A 20988-nucleotide genomic window follows, 5' to 3' on the forward strand; every position below is an offset into this window, starting at 1 on the left:
CGGGGTTTCACCATGTTGACCAGGATGGTCTCGATCTCTTGACCTCGTGATCCACCCGCCTCGGCCTCCCAAAGTGCTGGGATTACAGGCGTGAGCCACCGCGGCCGGCCTCAGTGAGCTTTCTACAAACAGTTGCTGCGCGTTACCTCCCTGCAGTGCTTTATTTCACAAACCAGAGTGTGCACAGAACCTGGCACAATGCGCCTCACCTTGTCCGCCAGGTGCCACAGCAGAAAACCCGTCCATGGCCAATCCACGCTCACGAAGGCAATAAACACTGGACATTTGTCTCTGCCAGGCACGGTGCTGGGCACAGGCACTGAGCTGCAACAGGTGCCTTGCCCTCCCTGATGCAGAAAGTCGGCAGCAGCTGCTACCAGGAGAACTGCACATGCCAGAGCTAGGAACGCAGGAGCAGAGCAGGCTCCGCTTTGACTCTCTTAGGACGCTCCTGAGATGCTCTAAGGGGACAGTGAGGAACAAACAGTGACAGCAGGTAAGCCCGGCTGTGCTAAAGGGTGGGTACTCAGACCGCCGGGGCAGCCATGCCCCTCAGGGACATTGGGCAATGTCTGGAAACTGTTCAGATGGCCTGGATTTGGGGCACTACTGACCCCTAGTGGGCAGAGGCTGGGGACATTGCTGGACACCTGGAGTGCCTGGGATGGCTCCAAAGGTCAGCAACCCTGAGCCAGAGAGGGCAGGGTGGGGAGGGGCCTGGGAGGGGACACCCGACAAGGGCCACTCCAGGCTGTGATAGCAAAGGTCTGTGGACAGCCTTGGACAAGAGAGGCCAGATTACCTCCCAGCAAGGCCTGGGAGGAGTGCGGACGCAGGTGGGAGGGCGCCCGCCGGAAGGGCCTCCTGGGCCGGGGCTCAAGTTCGGCCTCCTGGAAGACCTAGAAGACCTGGTGCCCTGTGAGCCCGGCCCTCCGGGGTGGCTAGAGAGCCGCGTGGGTGGACTGGCTGCAAACAGCTGCTGCTGGTGATCTGCGGGGAGAGGGCATGAAGCCAGGTGGAGTCTGAGAGGCTCCGGCCCCCGGGGCAGGTGGGAAGAGGGAGTCCATGCTGGTCCTTGGACCGCAGCCCTGGCATCTGGAGCGATAGAGAAAGAACAGAACATGGGGAGGTCTTGGCAGAGGCTCCCTTTGGAGACTGGAAACTCCCGGGCAGGGCCACAGTGCCTGGACCCAAGCTCCTGGAGCCCTGAGGAGTCCAGGCCACAGACAGACCCAGACGACAGAGGGAAAAGCCTGTCTGTCCCTCTGCGGCATGGTCATCTTTGTTTCCCGAGCCCGTATCACAGCGTTCATTACAAATGTGCCCGTGCTCTGGCAGGACAGAGGTCATTCACTCTGAGGACACACACAGTGCCTGGTGCCTGGGTTCTCGGTAACTATTCGCTGAACAAACGAACACCAGGCGGAGGAAGAGGAATTCACAGCAGCAGGAAGAGAGCCAGCCAGCATCGTGGCGCGCAGGGAGAGTGAGGGTCCGCAGTGTGAACTCTCCGAAAGAACCAGAAAGAGGCCTGGGAAAGCCTCCCTTGGTCTGAACAAGGAGGAGCAGGAGGAAGCCTTGGGAAGAAATGTTCTAGCAGAGTGGAGGAGATGCCAGCTGGCCACGTGGAAGGAGGCCAGAAGCAGGTGGCTCACCTAGGAAGCCTAGAAAGGCAGAGGGGACGGGGCAGGTGCTGATGGGCAGGAGCGGGCAGCACCCCAGCCCAGCGCTGGGAAGACACTCCCAAGACCCACAACCCAGAGAGGCACGTGGTGCGCCTGGGGCTAAGGCCCCTTTCCAGTGCCCCGAGCTCTCCAGGAGTCCAGACTCACACACGGTCTGCTTTCATTTGGGTTTTTGTTTTTTGAGACAGGTCTTACTCTGCCACCCAGACTGGAGTGGCTCACGGCAGCCTGAACTCAAGTGACCTTCCCACCTCAACCTTCTGAGTAGCCGGGACCACCAGCACGCACCACCACACCTGGCTAATTTTTGTATTTTTATAGAGATGACATTTCACCATGTTGCCTGGGCTGGTTTTGAAATCCTGGGCTCCAGTGATCTGCCTGCCTTGGCCTCCCAAAGTGCTGGGATATAAGCGTGAGCCACCATGCCTGGCCTTCACACACAGTCCGGAGCCCAAGGACATCCGTGTCCGACACAGGCAAAACTGAGCTCTCTTCCTCCACAAGCCTCTCCTCCCACGGTTGCCCCAGGGCAGCCAGTGGCCTTGCCTCCCACGGGTCACTCAGGCCCTGCCACGGGCTCTCCCTGACCGCTCCTCCCACCTCCACCAGTCCCACTGTGGTCAAGCTGCCATCTGGAGCCCGCTGGCCTCCCAGCTCCACCTCTGCCTCTTCTCCTCTGTCCTTGGTGCGGTGACCTTGAAACTCTGACTCAGATCATTCCGTTCCTGCAGTGGCTCCCAGCTCAGGGTCCATGGAATGTCCACCCATGGCCCGCAAGGCCTGCACCACCATCCCCAGCCACCTCTCTGTCCTGCTCCTCCACTCTCCCTCTGCCCGGCTCCAGATCCAGCTGTCCCTTAAAATCTCCAAGGACAAGCAGGATGGTGGCCATGGAAGTCGGAATCCGCTAAGGAGTGTGTAAAAATTCGCCTGCCGAAAAAATAAACAAAAACAAAAAAACTCTGAGGACACTCGGAGTGCCCCAGGACTTTTGCACTTGTTTTCCTGACTAGAATGCTCTTCCCAGACATCTGAGGGTCCTCCCGCATGGAGTCAGGTTGCTGGTAAAAGAGCACCCATCGGAGAGGCCTGCCCTGCCTACCACCCGCTCTGTCCCTCCCCTTGCCTGCTCTGTCACCAGCAGTGCTATATATTCATTTGCCACTGAAGCCGCTGCATGAGGGCCAGGGCCTGAGATGGTGCCCAGCACACAGTAGGTGCTCAATAAACGTTTGAAGAATGTATGAATGAACCTCTTCAAGCTTCAGTCTCCAAAGAGCAGATTAACAGCATTTGCTGTGAAGGTTCATTGAAACGCCACACGAAATGCACTGGGCACAACACCTGAGCGTAAGTCCCGCCACTGCCAGCCAGCCTTCCACAGCAACTGTGGATAAAAATATTCAGGAGCAGCCGGGTGCGGTGGCTCACACGTGTAATCCCAGCACTTTGGGAGGCCAAGGTGGGCGGATCACCTGAGGTTGGAAGTTCAAGACCAGCCTGACCAACATGGAGAAACCCCATCTCTACTAAAAATACAAAATTAGCTGGGCATGGTGGCACATGCCTATAATCCTAGCTGCTCGGGAGGCTGAGGCAGGAGAATCACTTGAACCCAGGAAGCAGAGGTTGCAGTGAGCCGAGATTGCACCATTGCACTCCAGCCTGGGCAACAAGAGCGAAACTCCATCTCAAAAAATATATTTACATTCAGGAGCCAGGCGCAGTGGTTCACGCCTTTAATCCCAGCACTTTGGGAAGCCAAGGTGGTGGATTATGAGGTCAGGAGTTCAAGACCAGCCTGGCCAAGACGGTGAACTCTGTTTCTACTAAAAATACAAAAATTAGCCAGGCATGGTGGTGGGCACCTATAATCCCAGCTACTGGGGAGGCTGAGGCAGAGAATTGCTTGAACCCGGAAGGCAGAGGTGGCAGTGAGCTCAGATCACACCACCGCACTCCACCCTGGGCTACAAAGCAAGACTCTGTCTCAAAAAAAAGAAATAAAACAGTGTAGCTACCTGGCACTACACTGTAGTAGGTATCATAAGTAATCTAGGGATGACGTAGAGTGTATGTGAGGGTGGGCATCAGTTACACTCAAATACAACGTCATTTTCCGTCAGGGACCTGAGCAGCCGCCGTCCTTGGTATCCATGGGGTCTTGGAACCGATCCCCGTGGATACCCAGGGACTGAGAACTATTAAGTTATTTAACGGCTTCCTTGGTTGTGGCCTGTTGGCTTATTTTTGGTTTTGATTTTTGAGACAGGGTCTCACTCTGTCGCCCAGGCTAGAGTGCAGAGGCACGATCTCCGCTCACCACCACATCTGCCTCCCAGGTTCAAGCAATTCTCCTACCTCAGCCAACGGACCCAGTAGCTGGGACAACAGGTGTATACCACCACACATGGCTAATTTCTGAACTTTTTGTAGAGGTGGGGTTTTGTCATGTTGCCCAGAATGGTCTCGAACTCCTGGGCTCAACTGATCTGCCTCTCGGGCTTCCGGCAGCGTGGAGCTGGGCCTTGCCACCCCCCTCCGGATGCTCCCAGATATGTGCCCCTGCCACAGCCCACTGAACGGCAACATGTTCCCGGAACTTTTCTCCTTTTGAAACCACTTTGAAGAGCTCGATCTCTCTCCCACTCATGGCCACAAACTGTTCCAGTGAAAAACTTTCTCAAGATGAGACTAATCAAAAGCTTATGACCAAAAAAAAAAAACAAAAACAAAAACAAAAAGAAACACAGACACATGCTGTCTGTCTTCCAAATCTTACTGCTTCTTTTTTCTCTCTCTGTCTTATTTTTTGAGACGGAGTTTTGCTCTTGTTGCCCAGGCGGAGTGCAGTGGCGTGATCTTAGCTCACTGCAACCTCTGCCTCCTGGGTTCAAGTGATTCTCCTGCCTCAGCCTCCCAAGTAGCTGGGATTACAGGCATGTGACACCACACCTGACTAAATTTTTCTATTTTTAGAAGAGACAGAGTTTCACCATGTTGGCCAGGCTGGTCTCGAACTCTGAACCTCAGGTGATCTGCCCGCCTCTGAGATTAGAGGTGTGAGCCACTGCGCCCGGCCAAATCTTACTGCATGTTAACCACTCTGCCATTCATGAGCCACCGATATACCTTCACACTGAACTGCACAAAAACACACAGCTGGCTGGGCCAGCAGGAAGTGACCCGAGGGGGCATGTGCATAGACAAAAGTGTCCTCAGGACCCGCTATGCATTCAGCCAGCCAACCCCCCAGTGCTGGGAGGCCCAAGTGCACCTCACCGATTGCTGGACAAGGCCAGGCCTGCAAGCCAGAGGGCAGGGACCCCCTCCAGCTGTGAGAGCCCAGCGTCTTCCCTGGAGAAGGCCTATGGACAGGAAAGAGCGTGGCACACCCAATACCCCAAGGGTTAGGCCCACAACGTCTTCCAACAGGGATCGTCGGCTTTTTTTTTTTTTTTTTAATATGGAGTCTTGCTCTGTTGTCCAGGCTGGAGTGCAGTGGCTCAATCTCAGCTCACTGCAACCTCTGCCTCCCTGGTTCAAGTGATTCTCCTGCCTCAGCCTCCCGAGTAGCTAGGATTACAAGCTGCACCAACATGCCCAGCTGATTTTTGTATTTTTAGTAGAGACAGGGTTCACCATGTTGGTCAGGCTGGTCTCGAACTCCTGACCTCATGATCCCCACCCCCCCGACCCCCACCTCGGCCTCCCAAAGTACTGGGATTACCACACCTGGTCTTTCTGCTTTTTAAATGCTCTGGCCTCGCTTCCTGCAGCTGCTTTAACAAATGACCACCAACTTAGGGGCTGAAAACAACAGAAATCCCCAATCAGCTACCACCGGGCCAAATCGAGGTGTCAGCCAGGTTGTGCTTCCACCAGAGCCTTTTGGGGGAAACTCCGTTTTTTGCTTCTTCCAGCTTCTGGTGGGCCTGGCCTTCCTGGGCTTGTGTCTTAGTCACTCCAGCCTCTGCCTCCATGGTCATAAGAGACACTCCTGTGTGTCAACGTCCCTGTGCCGCCCCATCGTTAATAGGATGTGCACAATGGCATTTAGGGCCCACCTGGATAACTCAGGACCATCTCCCCAGCTCAAGCTCCTTGACTTCATCACATTTGCAAAGAGCCTTGTGTATGCGCCATATAAGAGACTTCAGGCCGGCCGCAGTGGCTCACGCCTGTCATCCCAACACTTTGGGAAGCCAAGGTGGGCCGATCACCTGAGGTCAGGAATTCGAGACCAGCCTGGCCAACATGGCAAAACCCCATCTCTACTAAAAATAGCAAAATTAGCTGGGCATGGTGGTGCGTGCCTGTATTCCCAGCTACTAGGGAGGCTGAGGCAGGAGGATTACTTGAACCTGGGAGGTGGAGGTTGCAGTGGGCCAAGGCCCTGCCACTGCACTCCAGCCTGGGCAACAGAGCCAGACTCAATCTCAAAAAGAAAAAGAAAGAGAAGCTCACGGGGTGTGAACGTCTTTACAGGGCCGTTTGTCAGCCTCCACGCACCCTCTTCACCCTTCGCCACCTCCTATCTATGGCATGCTGGATACGCCTGGGTGTCCGCAGGCCAGGCAGTGGCAGGGAGCGACCCAGAGGCCGAGCACGGCAGCTGCAGCCCTGGTTACAGGGGCCCATGTCAGGAGGTGGGGCCAGCGGGGGACAGTGTGGCTGAGTGCAGGTGCTCCCCAGCCCGGCCGAGGCTTCTCAGGAGGAAGGGGTGTCCGGGAGGCCCGTGTTTGGCTACACCAAGCTGGCCAGTCTCAGTCCCACTCTGCTCCTCCCCTCGAAGCCCCTCCTCTGTGGGCCGGCAGCGCATCCATTCCGAAACATGTCCAGCGTGTATTCTTTGGAATGCTCTGTCTTTGACATGAGCAGGCCGGCCCCCGCCCGCTTCTCTCGCCAGATGGAGAAAAATCTCAAGTCATAAACTAAATGAAAAACACGTCCTAGCCGGGCGCGGTGGCTCAAGCCTGTAATCCTAGCACTTTGGGAGGCCGAGGCGGGTGGATCACGAGGTCGAGAAATCGAGACCATCCTGGTCAACATAGTGAAACCCCGTCTCTACTAAAAATACAAAAAATTAGCTGGGCATGGTGGCGCGTGCCTGTAATCCCAGCTACTCAGGAGGCTGAGGCAGGAGAATTGCCTGAACCCAGGAGGCGGAGGTTGCAGTGAGCCGAGATTGCACCGTTGCACTCCAGCCTGGGTAACAAGAGCGAAACTCTGCCTCAAAAAAAAAAAAAAAAAGAAAAGAAAAACACGTCCTGTTCTGCCCTGGGATCAAGGGGTCACCTTAAATGAAAGCTGCCTGGAGCAATGTGCTGCTGACGCTGATCTCGCCTTACTCTGCAGATTAGCCTCAGGGTGCACAGAGCACTCAGGGCTCTGCATCAACAAGCCCAGCCCGCCCTGCGGAGCCTGGGACCACCAGCGCCCCCAGCAGGATCCACGGGAAGCAGCCCCAGAAGCACCCCAGAGACAGCCTTGGGAGAACAGACCAGAAACTCCAAGAGCTTTACCCCACAGCCTGGGGGGTGCGGGGAGCATCTCAGAAAGGCTGCAGAAAGAGCTGACGACCCTCTCCTCCCACACTTTCCTCAAAGGGCCCAGAGCCCACTTCCCATGCGGTCCACCCACCCCTTGGTGCTAGTGCTCGGGCACCCAGACATCCCCTGGCACCCGTCACGCGCTGGTACCACGCTAGCTGCTTGTTTTCAACTCACGTCGGCTTGTTCCTGCTACCCAGCTCGCCTGGGTCTGAGGTGTGCAGGCCGTTTTGCAGGAAGTCTCATGTGGGAAAAATAATCATGTTTATGGAACACACGAGGGGTGGGGGATTCACAAGCAGATGGCTTTACTGTGTGACATGGCAGAGAGGGAAGGGAGCCCCCACTTCCTGGGCAGCCTAATTCCTGAATGAGAAGGCCACTTCATGAATGAGAAGGCCACCAGATTGCTGGGCACAGGCCACCAGATTGCTGGGCACGTTTGACCAATGTCAGCCCCACAGTGGGGCAGCGTTCTCCTGCAGGCTCTTGTGACACTGGGAGGGCCACCCCTGCAGTCCTGGACCATCTTGACACCAACCTGGGCAGCCCAATGGTTGCTGGACCCCCAAGGCGAGAGGGCAGGAAGCACCCAGTACTCCACACCAGCCAGCGACAGACACGGGAGGGAAGGGCAGAGCTGGCTGTCTGTCTGGCCAGCCAGCAGCGGCAGCCACGATCCCCTGCGTGGCGCTCGACCAGCAGTGATACTCCCATCTAGACAGTGTCAGGCACAATAGCACTTACCACATTCCAGTAGAGCGGATTGAAGGCGATGGTGAGTACGGCAGCCACAAAGCTGGAGTCCAGGGGGTCCACGTAGCCCAGCAGCCAGGTCATAACGCAGAAGTCTGCCTGCAGGGACAGGGCCAGTGTCAGCACCGCCCAGACACAACAGGGCCTGTGGGCCCCCAGGAGTTGAGACAAAGTTACCCTCTGGGAACACACCAGGAGGCCTGGGAACGTCCAAGTCCAACAAAGGTTACTACAGTGCAGTCTCAGAAAAAGTCAAGAGCTGAGACCTAATCAGCTGTGTCACGCCCTGTCAGGAGGGCGACCGCAGAAGTCGGCCTGGACGCTGGATGAGGAAATCAGCACCTCTGAAGATGGGTGCCCGGCACCCCGAAGGGAAGTGACACCAACCCTGGTGTGACCGAGACCCTCCGGGATGCGGGTTCTCAGGGGCCCCAGAGAAAACCCAAGCAGCTGAAATAAAGGTAAAGAAATGCTCAACCTCACTAGGAATCAGGTAAAAGCAAATTAAAACAATAATGGTCTGCCTCTGCTCGCCCACACCCAGCAGGGCACCACCTACTTTTTTTGTGGGGGGGGGACAAAGTCTCTCTCTGTCCCCAGGGTGGAGTGCAGAGGCGCCATCTCGGGTCACTGCCTCAGTAAATTCCTTCAAAGAGCGCTTTGATCTCCCACGTTCTGGGGAAGGGGTGGGGCGGAGATGGTCTTCTGCCCAGGGTCAGCCATCCCGGGCAGGGGGTGAGCCCAGCTTCCACACCAATCCTTGCTTCCCCAAATGCCAGCCTCCTGACATAACTCTGCCTGCTACCAGGCCGCCTGCAGGGTGTGACCAGGGGATGTCACTGAGCACCTCAGATGTCTGTCAGTGTAAAACCATCTTCCACTATGGCCTCACATCATTCCCACGTGTGGCCTCCCCACCTGATCTGCCTGCATGCCTGAAGTGGAAACTTCATCTCACTACAGGGCCAAGGGCAGAGCTAAGCAGATATTAAACACTCTAGGCCGGGTGCAGTGGCTCACACCTGTAAACCTACTTTAGGAGGCCAAGGTGGGTGGATCACCTGAGGTCAGGAGTTCGAGACCAGCCTGGCCAACATAGCGAAACCCTGTCTCTACTAAAAACACAAAAATTAGCCAGGTGTGGTGGCGGGCACCTGTGATCTCAGCTACTCAGGAGACTGAGGCAGGAGAATCACTTGACCCGGGGAGACAGAGGTTGCGGTGAGCTGAGATCACACCACTGCACGCCACTGGGCGACAGAGCAACACTTTGTCGCAAAACAAACAAACAAACAAAATGCTGCAATGCAGGCACCTCCTGAGGGATGAATGAGCCGACTGTAGGACCAAAGGAGCACTGCTACTGAAATCTGTGGCCGAAATGCTGAATGGGAGAGCGGCCGCGGCAGCAGGCGTGGGCATCAGTAAGCAAATAACTAAGAAAAGCCATTCCGCAGGCCGGGGGCGGTGCTTCATGCCTGTAATCCCAGCACTTTGGCAGGCCGAGACGGTTCGGGGAGGGGCAGGGGCAGGGGATGATCACCTGAGGTCGGGAGTTCGAGACCAGCCTGACCAACATGGAGAGAAACCCCGTCTCTACTAAAACTACAAAATTAGCCAGGCATGGTGGTGCATGCCTGTAATCCCAGCTACTCGGGAGGCTGAGGTAGGAGAATCGCTTGAACCCAGGAGGCGGAGGTTTCTGGTGAGCCAAGATTGCGGCTTTACATTCCAGCCTGGGCAACAAGAGTGAAACTCTGTCTCAAAAAAAAAAAAAAGAAAAGAAAAAAAAAGCATCACTCGCCTAGCTGCAGCCACGGCCCCTGGGCACCGCGTAGTGCCTGCCCAGCGCCTGCAGCCAACAAGGACAACTTGGCCAGGCTCACAGCAGGCTGCCCAATCCCAGAGAGAAGGGAGGGGCAGGGAGGGGAGGGAGAGGAGGGGAGGGGAGAGAGGGGAGGGGAGGGGAGGCCTGTGGTACAGCCCCAAAGCTTCTAGAACCTGGGGCTTAACCCGAGGTCTGTCCCCTGACAGGCCGGTGTGGGGAGGGTGGAAAGCTGGCTCAGGGAAGGGTCCTGGCTTTGGTCATGGCTGGCACTTTGAAGTGCACTGAGGGTCAGTTACCTGCATGCGCACAGCAGACCTTTGGAGTGGGCCAGCGGCCAGTCTGCACCCATCGCTCCCCCGTCCCCATTCCCCATTCAGCCCCCAGCCAAAACCTGACCTCACCCAACCCCACTTTGTCTCATTCCCATTACCAATGCTCCCGTGTCCCATATGTCATTCTGCCTCTTACACAGTCACCTAATCCACTCCTTTCCCAACCCTGGCTTTGCTGGTGGCTCCCCAGGACACAGCAAAGGACCTCAGTTGCCTCCTGCCTTTGGACTTCCCCCAGAGCCCTCCCCCTGGACCCTTACCTACAGACCAGCTTGCTGTGAGTCAAGCCAAAGAGGAGAAAGGGCAGAGTGTGAGTCACAGAGCAGAGTCCCACTTGGCTGGGGGAAGGGGAAAGCCGGAAAGGCCTGGAGGACACTGAGCCAGGGGGAAGGGGCACAAGGGCATTTTCCAGAGCCAGGAAAAACTTCCCATATCACTGGCACCTCTCTGACTCTACACCTAAGAGAGGTGCATTTTCCTGAGTGTAAATGATCACAACTTCCCCACTGGGCCCTGGGGCTGCTGCCTCCCATAAGGAATTCAACTCGATGTTAGTCACCAAATGCTGAGCTCCACTAAGGAGGACCTCACTCTAGGGGGGGGCTAAGAAAACACAGGACGTGGCCGGGCGCAGTGGCTCAAGCCTGTAATGCCAGCACTTTGGGAGGCCAAGGCGGGTGGATCACGAGGTCAAGAGATCGAGACCATCCTGGTCAACATGGTGAAACCCCGTCTCTACTAAAAATACAAAAAAATTAGCTGGGCATGGTGGCGCTTGCCTGTAATCCCAGTTACTCAGGAGGCTGAGGCAGGAGAATTGCTTGAACCCAGGAGGCGGAGGTTGCGGTGAGCCGAGATCACGCCATTGCACTCCAGCCTGGGTAACAAGAGTGAAACTCCGTCTCCAAAAGAAAAAAAAAAAAACACAGGACGTGAGGCCGGGTGTGGTGGGTCACGCTTGTAATCCCAGCACTTTGGGAGGCCAAGGCAGGTGGATCACCTGAGGTCAGGAGTTCGAGACCAACCTGACCAACATGGAGAAACCCTATCTTTAGTAAAAAAAAAAAAAAAAAATTAGCCAAGCATGGTGGCAGGTGCCTGTAGTCTCAGCTACTCAGGAGGCTGAGGCAGGAGAATCGCTTGAACCCAGGAGGCAGAGGTTGCAGGAGCCGAGATCATGCCATTGCACTGCAGCCTGGGCAACAAGAGTGAAACTCTGTCTCAAAACACAGGATCCGGCAGTGAGCAGAGACCTTATCTCTGGCCATCCTCTTGACCACCCTAAAAGTAAAGCCCTGTTGTTAGCCTACTTTCCAGATTAGAGAGCAAAGCCTCCGGAGCCCAGACAGTGAGGAGCAGAGCCAGCCTGAGCAAGACCCACCCTACTCGACAGAAAGCCCCATGAAAAACGGACAAGGATAAAAGTGAGTGCTTCCGGGTCTTGAAACCCAAAGAGACTGGAAAGAGAGCAAGAAATCTGCTTTTTTCACCTTTTGTGGGAGCCACGATGCAGGAGGGAAACTGAGGCACTGAACGATTAAGCAACTAACACTGGCTGAAACCAGCGGCAGCTGACATTCACCTGAGTCTCCCGATAAGGGCTGAACCCATCAAAGCTGGAACATGCACTGACCTCCCCACCACCCCCCTGCACCCTATCCCCTTCCCCAGCCTCTGTCCCTCCTGCACCCAGGTCCCAGTGTCCTCAGGTCAGCCCTTCTCAGAAGACTGGTGGTGTCCATCCAGTCACCTCAGTTACCTTAAGGCAGATTTGTGCCGCCCGGACAAACACCTGCTTCGCTGCAAAGAATGACTAATGGTTCAGAGTGGAATTCTAGGAAGCAGAGGGAAGCCCCTCCCAGCTCCCGGCTCCCGGCTCCCCACTCAGAAACATGAAGGTTCCTTTCTGATAGCTGTCATTTCCAAAACTCCCTCCCTCCTGAAACAGGATCAGCAAAAAATCCAGGTCGGATGTGAGCAGAGCAAGAGACTCCTGGGTCCCACATCCAGGCTCCGTCTCCTGGTATCAGAGGCTCCCCTTGATGGCGTCCGCTGCACACCTGTGACCAAAGGGCGGTCTCCCATCCACTCCCAGCCCCAGCCTCATTCATATAGTGAAGGCCCGGGCTTTCCAATACCCAGTAACTCTAATGGAATCCCCCCTTCAAGGCTCCAGGCTGCAGAGGCCTCGGAATCTGACTAACAGAGAGGAGCTACCCACCACGGCTAGGAGGGCCGCTGAGCTGCAGAATAACTCGTGTCCCACGGGTCACCGATGAATAGCCTCAGCTGTTAACACCCCAAAGCGTGGGTAAGGAAGAGGCTTATGGAATTCACTCCATCGAGGGGTGCAGGGTTCTCAGGAGCATGCTCTGTGGTCACGGAATGATCTGCAGCGGGTCAACATGTCACATTGTGACACATGGACAAACAGCAGGCCCGGACAGGCAAAGTCACATCGATCCCAGGCCACACACCACACAAGACAAAGAGCGGGGGAATGGGTGGGGGCTGCCGAGAGAGGCATGGGGGTCCTCCTGGGAAGAATCACCCCTGCAGAATCTGCCTGCATGGCCACAGCCCCCACCACCCTCAAAGCTGCCCTCATACCCTGGCACCATAAGCTGACTCAGGCAATGTTTATTTAGGGCAACTTTGGGTTAGAGCCCTGTGCCTGGCACAAAGACATAAAGATGAGTGTGTCAGAGTCTGTTTCCTCTAAGAAGTTTCTCTCTGGGCCGGGCGTGGTGGCTCTTGCCTGTAATCCCAGCACTTTGGGAGGCCGAGGAGGGCAGATCACGAGGTCAGGAGTTCGAGACCAGCCTGACCAACATTGTGAAACCCCATCGCTACTAAAAATACAAAAATTAGCTGGGTATGCTGTCACACGCCTGTAGTCCCAGCTACTTGGGAGGCTGAGGTAAGAGAATCGCTTAAAACTGGAAAGCAGAGGTTTCAGTGAGACAAGATTGTGTCACGGCACTCCAGCCTGGTGACAGAGCAAGACTTCATCTCAAAAAAAGAAAAATTGGCCGGGCGCGGTGGCTCAAGCTTGTAATCCCAGCACTTTGGGAGGCCGAGGTGGGTGGATCACGAGGTCGAGAGATCGAGACCATCCTGGTCAACATGATGAAACCCCGTCTCTACTAAAAATACAAAAAATTAGCTGGGCATGGTGGCACGTGCCTGTCATCCCAGCTACTCAGGAGGCTGAGGCAGGAGAATCGCCTGAACCCAGGAGGCGGAGGTTGCGGTGAGCCGAGATCACGCCATTGCACTCCAGCCTGGGTAACAAGAGCGAAACTCCATCTCAAAAAAAAAAAAAAAAGAAAAAGAAAAATTTTCAAAAATTAGCTGGGCATGGTGGTGCATGCCTGTAATCCAAGCTGCTTGGGAGGCTGAGACAGAAGAATCGCTTGAACCAGGAGGCAGAGGTTGCAGTGAGCCAAGATCGTGCACTCCAGCCTGAGCCACAGAGCAAGACTCCATTTCAAAAAAAAAAAGTTTATTCTCTGAATGGGTGAGGTGGTGTGCACTTTGGGAGGCCGGGCGGGTGGATCACCTGAGGTCAGGAGTTCAAGACCAGCCTGGCCAACATGGTGAAACCCCGTCTCCACTAAACATACACAAATTAGCCAGGTGTGGTGGTGCACGCCTGTAATCCCAGCTACTCAGGAGGCTGAGGCAAGAGAATGGCTTGAACCTGGGAGGCGAAGGTCGCAGTGAGCCGAGGTCACGCCACTGCACTCCAGCCTGGATGACAGAGTGAGACACCCTCTCAGAAACAAACACAACAGCAACAACAAGAAGTGAGGTGAGGAATGAAGCAAAAGCTGACACGACTAAAGGGTGGAAAAGACACACCCACAGTTCTTAGGGCCCTCCACGGTCCTCAGTGACTGACAGAAAACGCAGGTGGAAAATTGGTGAGGACGCAGCTGACCTGAACAGCACCATCCAGCGGCTGGACCCGACCACAGCACACGCCAACCTTGGGAACAGCCTGAAATCTCCTTGGTATCAGCAAGTCAGACCACACTTGGTGCTGTCAAACAAACCTTAAATTTAAACGAATAGAAAGCATGCACGGTATACTCCCAAACCACCATAGAATTAAACTCGAAATCAGTCACAGAAAGCGATCGTGGAAGGAATGCACAAGAGGGCCACACGGGAAGTCTCGGGAAATCTAGAAACATTTTGAACTGAATGAAAATGAGAATAGAACACATGACATCTGTTGGGCACGGCTAACACAGGGCTTCTATTAGTAAGAAGAAAAGTCCCAGGTCAGGAATATAAGCTTTGCCCTTAAGAAATTAGAGAAAGAGGAAGAAATTAAACCCAAAGCAGGCAGGACAAAAAAAAAACTAAAGATAAGCAAAAATCAATCAAATTGAAAACAGGAAAACAATAGAGAGAGAAAAAAAAAAATCACACCCAACGCTGGTTCTCTGGGGAAAAATTTTTTTCGCAACAAAACCTCGAGCCAGCCTGACCAAGAAAAAAAGAGAAAAGGCACAAAATATAAGTATCAGAAGTAAGAGAGGGGACTTCCCTACTGACTTCAGAAACATTAAAGTGATAGTAAGGAATACTATGAATAACACAAATTAGATGAAATGAACTAATCCTTGTAAGATCCAAACTGCCAAAATTCATTCAAGAAATCATCCTTTATCTTTTACAGGAATTGAATTCATAGCTAAAAACCTAACAAAAGAAAGCCTTGAGCCCAGATGGTTTCCCTGGATGAATTCTACCAAACAGTTAAGGAAAAAATAATTCTGGCTGGGCCCAGTGGCTCAGGCCTGTCATCTCAGCACTTTGGGAGGCCGAGGAGGCAGATCACAAGGTCATGAGATCGAGACCATCCTGGCTAACACAGTAAAACCCCATCTCTACTAAAAATACAAAAAAATTAGCCAGGCGTGGTGGCACAAGCCTGTAGTCTCAGCTACTAGGGAGGCTGAGGCAGGAGAATCACTTGAATCCAGGAGGCAGAGGTTGCAGTGAGCCGAGATTGCGCCATTGCACTCCAGCCTGGGTAACAAGAGCGAAACTCTGTCTCAAAAAAATAAAATAAAATAAAATAAAATAAAATATATTGTTGGCCGGGCATGGTGGCTCACGCCTGTAATCCTAGTACTTTGGGAGGCCGAGGTGGGTGGATCATCTGAGGTCAGGAGTTCAAGACCAGCCTGGCCATCATGGTGAAACCCCATCTTAAAAAAAAATAATAAATAAATAATAAATAAATAAATAAGTAAAATACATTGTTAAATTTTTTTTTCTATTTCTTTGCTATATTCCATTTCTTCTTACTAGGTTAATTTGGCTACAGGAAACGTTTAAGTTATGCATGTGGCGCCGGGCGCGGTGGCTCAAGCCTGTAATCCCAGCACTTTGGGAGGCCGAGGCGGGTGGATCACGAGGTCGAGAGTTCGAGACCATCCTGGTCAACATGGTGAAACCCCGTCTCTACTAAAAATACAAAAAATCAGCTGGGCATGGTGGCGTGTGCTTGTAATCCCAGCTACTCAGGAGGCTGAGGCAGGAGAATTGCCTGAACCCAGGAGGCGGAGGTTGTGGTGAGCTGAGATCGCGCCATTGCACTCCAGCCTGGGTAACAAGAGCGAAACTCTGTCTCAAAAAAAAAAAAAAAAAAAAAAAAAACTTATGCATGTGGCACATGATGTTTCTACCAGACAGCACAGGGCTAGCACCTGAGATCCTGCAGCTCAGATGCCCACGGGGTGAAGAAAAACCTGGCAATTCTCTCAGGCCAAGAGCTGATATATTTTAAAACCGAGATTTCGACTGAGGAGGGAGGACAGCTACCATATAAGCAAATACATAATGTTGTATGTTGTATGTTTCTTTCTTTCTTTTTTTCTTTTAAGAAAAATCCCTTGGCAACAGGAAGCTTAACTGCACCACCGAGGACAGCAGAAGAAAAACAGAATGTTAGCCAATGAGGGTCGCCCTGACCCAAACCCAGCCCCAGCTCGCTCCAGCTGCACAGCCCAGGGAGAAAGGAGCACAAGCAGAAAAGCCCACCCTTCACACCCAGTTAGTCCCCCTTGCCCACTGGCAGGCCCCTAGCTGGGTCTGCAATGGGACACTGCCCCCTCGCACTCTGTCTGTCCCCCTTCTACATGGCTCCCCTACCCACCCTTCTCCTGAGGGCAGTCCCTGGGGGTAATCATGACCTCCCATCTAGATCTGAGGGTTATCAGAGATAGATTCACTTGGTGAGAACGCAGGAGCTGTAGGAGTACCTATGCCTATCACTCGTCTGAGTGCCTGTTGTAATTCAATGAACAGTTTACTAAAGTAATAGTCTTCTTCCTGTCCTCTGCTGAGCACCCATCTGGTCAACCCTTCACTCCCTCAGGGCCAGGCCCCATCTCCTCCTGCTTACCCTGGGGGGCTTCGCACCTGCCTCCCTCCACTGGGAATCTTGCCTCACTGACTGACCCTTCAGCTCTCAGATCCCAGGTCCCTCCCAGACAGGGAAACGCTCTTGTGTATTTCAATCCAACCTCCCCATCAGCTACTCCTCAAAACACTAACCAGTGTTAGGTCCTTCAGAGAACTCTCTGCCTTTCCAGGCCTACCGTCCCTCTCCCTAGAATGAAAGCTCAGTGGCAGAAGAGCCCTTCACCTTCTGAATGACAGGAGGCCCTCAGCAGGCCCTGAATAAATACTGGCTGTATCGGTGAGCGAATAAATGCGCATGTGAGTAAGGAATGAAGGGAGGGAAGGAACGGGATTAGAGGCTGCTTGGGGCAGAGATGTGCCTTACAGGTCCCATGAAGAGTGGGTGATGAAAAAGGTGAATGGGGCAAAGAGGAAGCTTTGACAGAAGGGAGAATGAAAGAGACGCTGGAAATTGGAATCCATTAGAACTGGGAGCCTGGGGAGATGCCAGGACAGGCACTCTCTGGCACACTTAGAACTCTGTAGAGGGCAGCCTCGCAGGCGAGTCAGTCCCACCCATCCTGGCCCTGAAAGGGGTGGGTGGTGGTGTGCAGTCTGCTTAGCCCCGGCTGGGAGAGAGCCAGGGTCCCCACCACTCTCATGGTGGGCAAAGCTGGCCTCCTGACCCTGGGGGATGGACGGGAGCAGGGGCCACACGACACATGCCCAAACATGTAATCGGCCCCCTTCACCCTCGCCCACGCTCGTCACACACAGCCTCGGTCATACACACTCACACTCCCGCACTCTCAGACCATCACGTAATTTAAGTGAGACATAGACAATCCCAAAGACTGACGCACAATCTCTGAAACACACACAATGTCAGGGCCACACACAGGCACACACCCAGACGAGCTCAGGAACGCCCCTCTCTCTGATACACGCAACCTGAGGTTTACACGCGCGCGTAGAGGCACACACAGCTGGCGCTCCCGCTCGCGGCGCCCCGCCCCTACCGCGCCACGCCCACCTCCCCGCCCCCGTTGCCTGGGAACTGGCAGCCCCGCCCCCCGGCGTTGAAGGCGCCTCACGCCTTCACGCCCAGCGGGCCTTCTAGATCCCTCTCACTTTCCGCCGCAGTCCGGTGCGGTTAGTACCTGCCTGAAATCAATATTGCCGAGGCCTCCGCAGCAGTCAGTCCCCGCCACCGAGCTGCTCGTAGGCTCGGATCCCTGGTCCCCAGATCCCTTCATCCGGGGGCCGCCTCAAGAGGGACCACGCGGCCCCCCCTGCAGCCACGCGCTCCCGGAACCGGCCCTATCACGCCGGGAAAGTGCCACCGGCCGGGCCGCTTTCCCGGTGACCCCAACTGATCTCGGCCTTCTGGGAAATGTAGTTCCCCTTCACCTCGAAGAGCTTCTTTATCTGGGTGCTTGCGACGGCGTCTAGACTGGAACCGAGAACTACAAGTCCCAGTGTCGTTCACGGCAGAGCCTGCCGGTTCCGCTTCAGCCACGCGGCAGTATCCCCTTGGATCCTGCCTCCCGCCCTGAGCCTTTGATCGCCGGCTGCTGCACTCGACCCTCCAACTGACCTAGTGTCCCTGTCCTAGGCTGGCGGCTGTGGGCCTAGGGGCCGGCGGTCGCTGGTCGTAGCTATAAGTAGCTTCCCGCGCAGTCTCCTGTGGACTTGGACTTTGGCCGGGGCCCCACACGCCCGGGGCCCCCCGCCCCCTTCTGAAATTTCGCTTTACTCGGGGAGTGGTGCTGGCCGAACACTGCCTGGAGCCTCCCGCCCCCGCGGCGCTCAGGATCTTTAGCTCCACCAAAGACCCCTCCACCACTCCTTTTTTCCTTCATTCATTCTCTCATTCACTCTCGAGTATTTGCTTAACAAGTCTGTGCGCTGAGGGTACTGCAGGGAACAACACAGAGTCCTCCGCCCTTGCTGCCTCCCGACTGAGATAAAAGACAAATCATGAATAAAGGGTTATAATTTGCATGAGTACTGTGATGGAAAAATGGGATGGGTTAAATGGTAGGGAGGGATGCTGCCTTAGAATGAGCAGGGCAGGTGCCAGACGTGCCAAGTGTGAGGGTTGGGCAGACAAGGAAGACGGATGATTTGTGCAAAGGCCTGGAGACAGGACAGAGGTCCCTCAGGAACGGAGAAAAGACCGGTGAGCCGTGGAGTACTGACGGAGAGGGCCAAATGGGAGGGAAAAGTTTAGATGAATGGGCACAGAAGAACCCCTTTTGCAGGCGGGGTGCAGTGGCTCACACCTGTAATCCAAGCACTTTGAGAGGCCGAGGCAGGCGGATCACCTCAGGTCGGGAGTTGGAGATCAGCCTGACCAACATAGAGAAACCCTGTCTCAACTAAACATACAAAATCAGCTGGGGGTGGTGGGGTATGCTTGTAATCTCAGCTACTCTGGAGGCTGAGGCAGGAGAATTGCTTGAACCCTGGAGGCATGGGTTGCAGTGAGCCCCGAGATCCTGCCACTGCTGCCTCTCAACAAGAAACTCTGTCTCAAAAAAAAAAAAAAAAAAAAAAAAAAAAAAGGCCGGGCGCGGTGGCTCACGCCTGTAATCCCAGCACTTTGGGAGGCCGAGGCGGGTGGATCACAAGGTCAAGAGATCGAGACCATCCTGGTCAACGTGGTGAAACCCCGTCTCTACTAAAAATACAAAAGTTAGCTGGGCTTGGTGGTGGATGCCTGTAATCCCAGCTACTCAGGAGGCTGAGGCAGGAGAATTGCCTGAACCCAGGAGGCGGAGGTTGTGGTGAGCCGAGATCGCGCCATTGCACTCCAGCCTGGGTAACAAGAGCGAAACTCTGTCTCAAAAAAAAACAAAAAGAAAAAAAGAAAAAAAAACCTGTAGCCAGGTGTTATATCATATGGGGAAACAGACTGAGATGTTCCAAAATTTGCTCGGTCAACCAGCCTGCTGGGGTCCAGGCAGGACTTCGGCAAAGGCAGCTCCTTCCTGCTCCAAGTAGCCCATTTATCTCCACCTTGGCCCACAGCACCTACCAGTATTGAGCATTTACTGAGCCCGGGCTGAGTTATAGGTGGTCCCAATCTTCACAACATCGCTAGGATGGGGCAGGCCAGCCAAGGCGACAGGAAAGACACTGGCTTTCCTGACACTGACTTTCCTAGCTCTGTGACTGAGCCCCACTGCTTTTCCTCAAACGTAAAAGGGAAATACATGTTGGTAAAACTCATTACCCAGAAACTGGCCTGTGGGAAGTGTTCAGGAAGCACTGGCTACCGGCGGGGCTGGGGACACAGGCTCAGGGCTGGTTCTGCTAATGGTTCTCATTAGCACTGTTGCTAATGAGTGTCAGGAGCCTTTCCCTGCTCAGTGTTCAGGCAGAGCTGCTAGAGGCAGAGCCAGTTCTTAGGAGCCCCCAGCAGTGGGATGGCTCCTAGGAAGCTCTCCTCCTCTCTGCTACCACATATCCACTTCACCAACGCTCCAGTCTCCTCACCTACCTGGTCACTCTGGTTAAGCCCAGAAAATGAATTTTTGTGTGTTTGCTTTATCCGAGAACAAAGAAAGGCAACCATAAGAGGTCACACCCAAACTGATGCAATCCGATCCTCCACTACAGCCTACCCCAGCCCCCCACCTCCCACCACCCCCACCCACCCTTCCTTTGTGAAAAGCAAACACCCACCCAGAAGCCAGATCTGCAGCCCGGCATGGTGTCTCACGCCTGTAATCCCGACACTGTGGGAGGCCGAGGCAGGTGGATCACCTGAGGTCAGGAGTTGGAGACCTGCCTGACCAACATGGCGAAATCCCATCTCTGCTAAATTAGCCTGGCATGGTGGCACGTGCCTGTAATCCCAGCTACTAGTGGGGCTGAGGCAGAAGGCTCACTTGAACCTGGGAGGCAGAGGTTGCAGTGAACCGAGATCAAGCCACTGCACTCCAGCCTGGGCAACAGAGTGAGACTCCGCCTCAAAAAAAAGACAAAACGACCAAAAACAAAACAAAAAAAAAACCCCTCCTGCCAAAGGTACTTTTGGGCACAAGTACTTGCCTGGGTCCTTCAGAAGCTCCCAAGTCTGAGAGACTGTAGAGAAATTATCCAGGCCAGCTTCCCTCACTGGGACATTTCTTCTGTGGCGTCTTGAGCAAAGGGAAAAGCTGGTTCTGCTCACACGCCCTCAGTGGTGAGAGGCTCCCCTCCTCTTGAGGTAGCCTGCTCCACTGCTGGGCAGGGGTGGTCATTCCTGATACCCATCAACCCAAAGTCACCCTTCCTGAAGCTTTAACAAATAAAGTTCCTTACTACCCTCAGGGTTATCTCTCTTTGCCCCTTGATGGAGCTCTTTAAATATAAGAAACCATTTACCACGGAACAGATCCCAGTCCGCTCCAGGGCAAACC

At 54.3% G+C, this 20988-nt stretch overlaps 1 protein-coding gene across 6 annotated transcripts in view; it reads right to left on the reverse strand.

The window, feature by feature from the left end:
• Nucleotides 1-20726, reverse strand: part of PEMT (phosphatidylethanolamine N-methyltransferase) — an 83644-nt gene extending 62918 nt beyond the window's left edge. The window contains exons 1-2 of one of the 6 annotated variants that reach the window (XM_003929296.4): nt 17740-17918; nt 7988-8095 (exon numbers count right to left, since the gene is read on the reverse strand). In XM_003929296.4, coding sequence (XP_003929345.1) covers nt 7988-8095; nt 17740-17835 — 204 coding nt within the window. In that variant the 5' untranslated portion in view covers nt 17836-17918. Of the gene's footprint in view, nt 1-7987; nt 8096-10416; nt 10437-11915; nt 12008-12377; nt 12562-17739; nt 17919-20634 lie in introns of those variants that run through there. The other 5 variants (XM_074388291.1, XM_074388290.1, XM_003929297.3 and 2 more) reach the window with 5 other exon arrangements.
• Nucleotides 20727-20988: the final 262 nt, after the last annotated feature.

The sequence above is a fragment of the Saimiri boliviensis genome, chromosome 17 (genome assembly GCF_048565385.1).
Source record: "Saimiri boliviensis isolate mSaiBol1 chromosome 17, mSaiBol1.pri, whole genome shotgun sequence".
In the NCBI taxonomy this organism is placed as follows: domain Eukaryota; kingdom Metazoa; phylum Chordata; class Mammalia; order Primates; family Cebidae; genus Saimiri; species Saimiri boliviensis.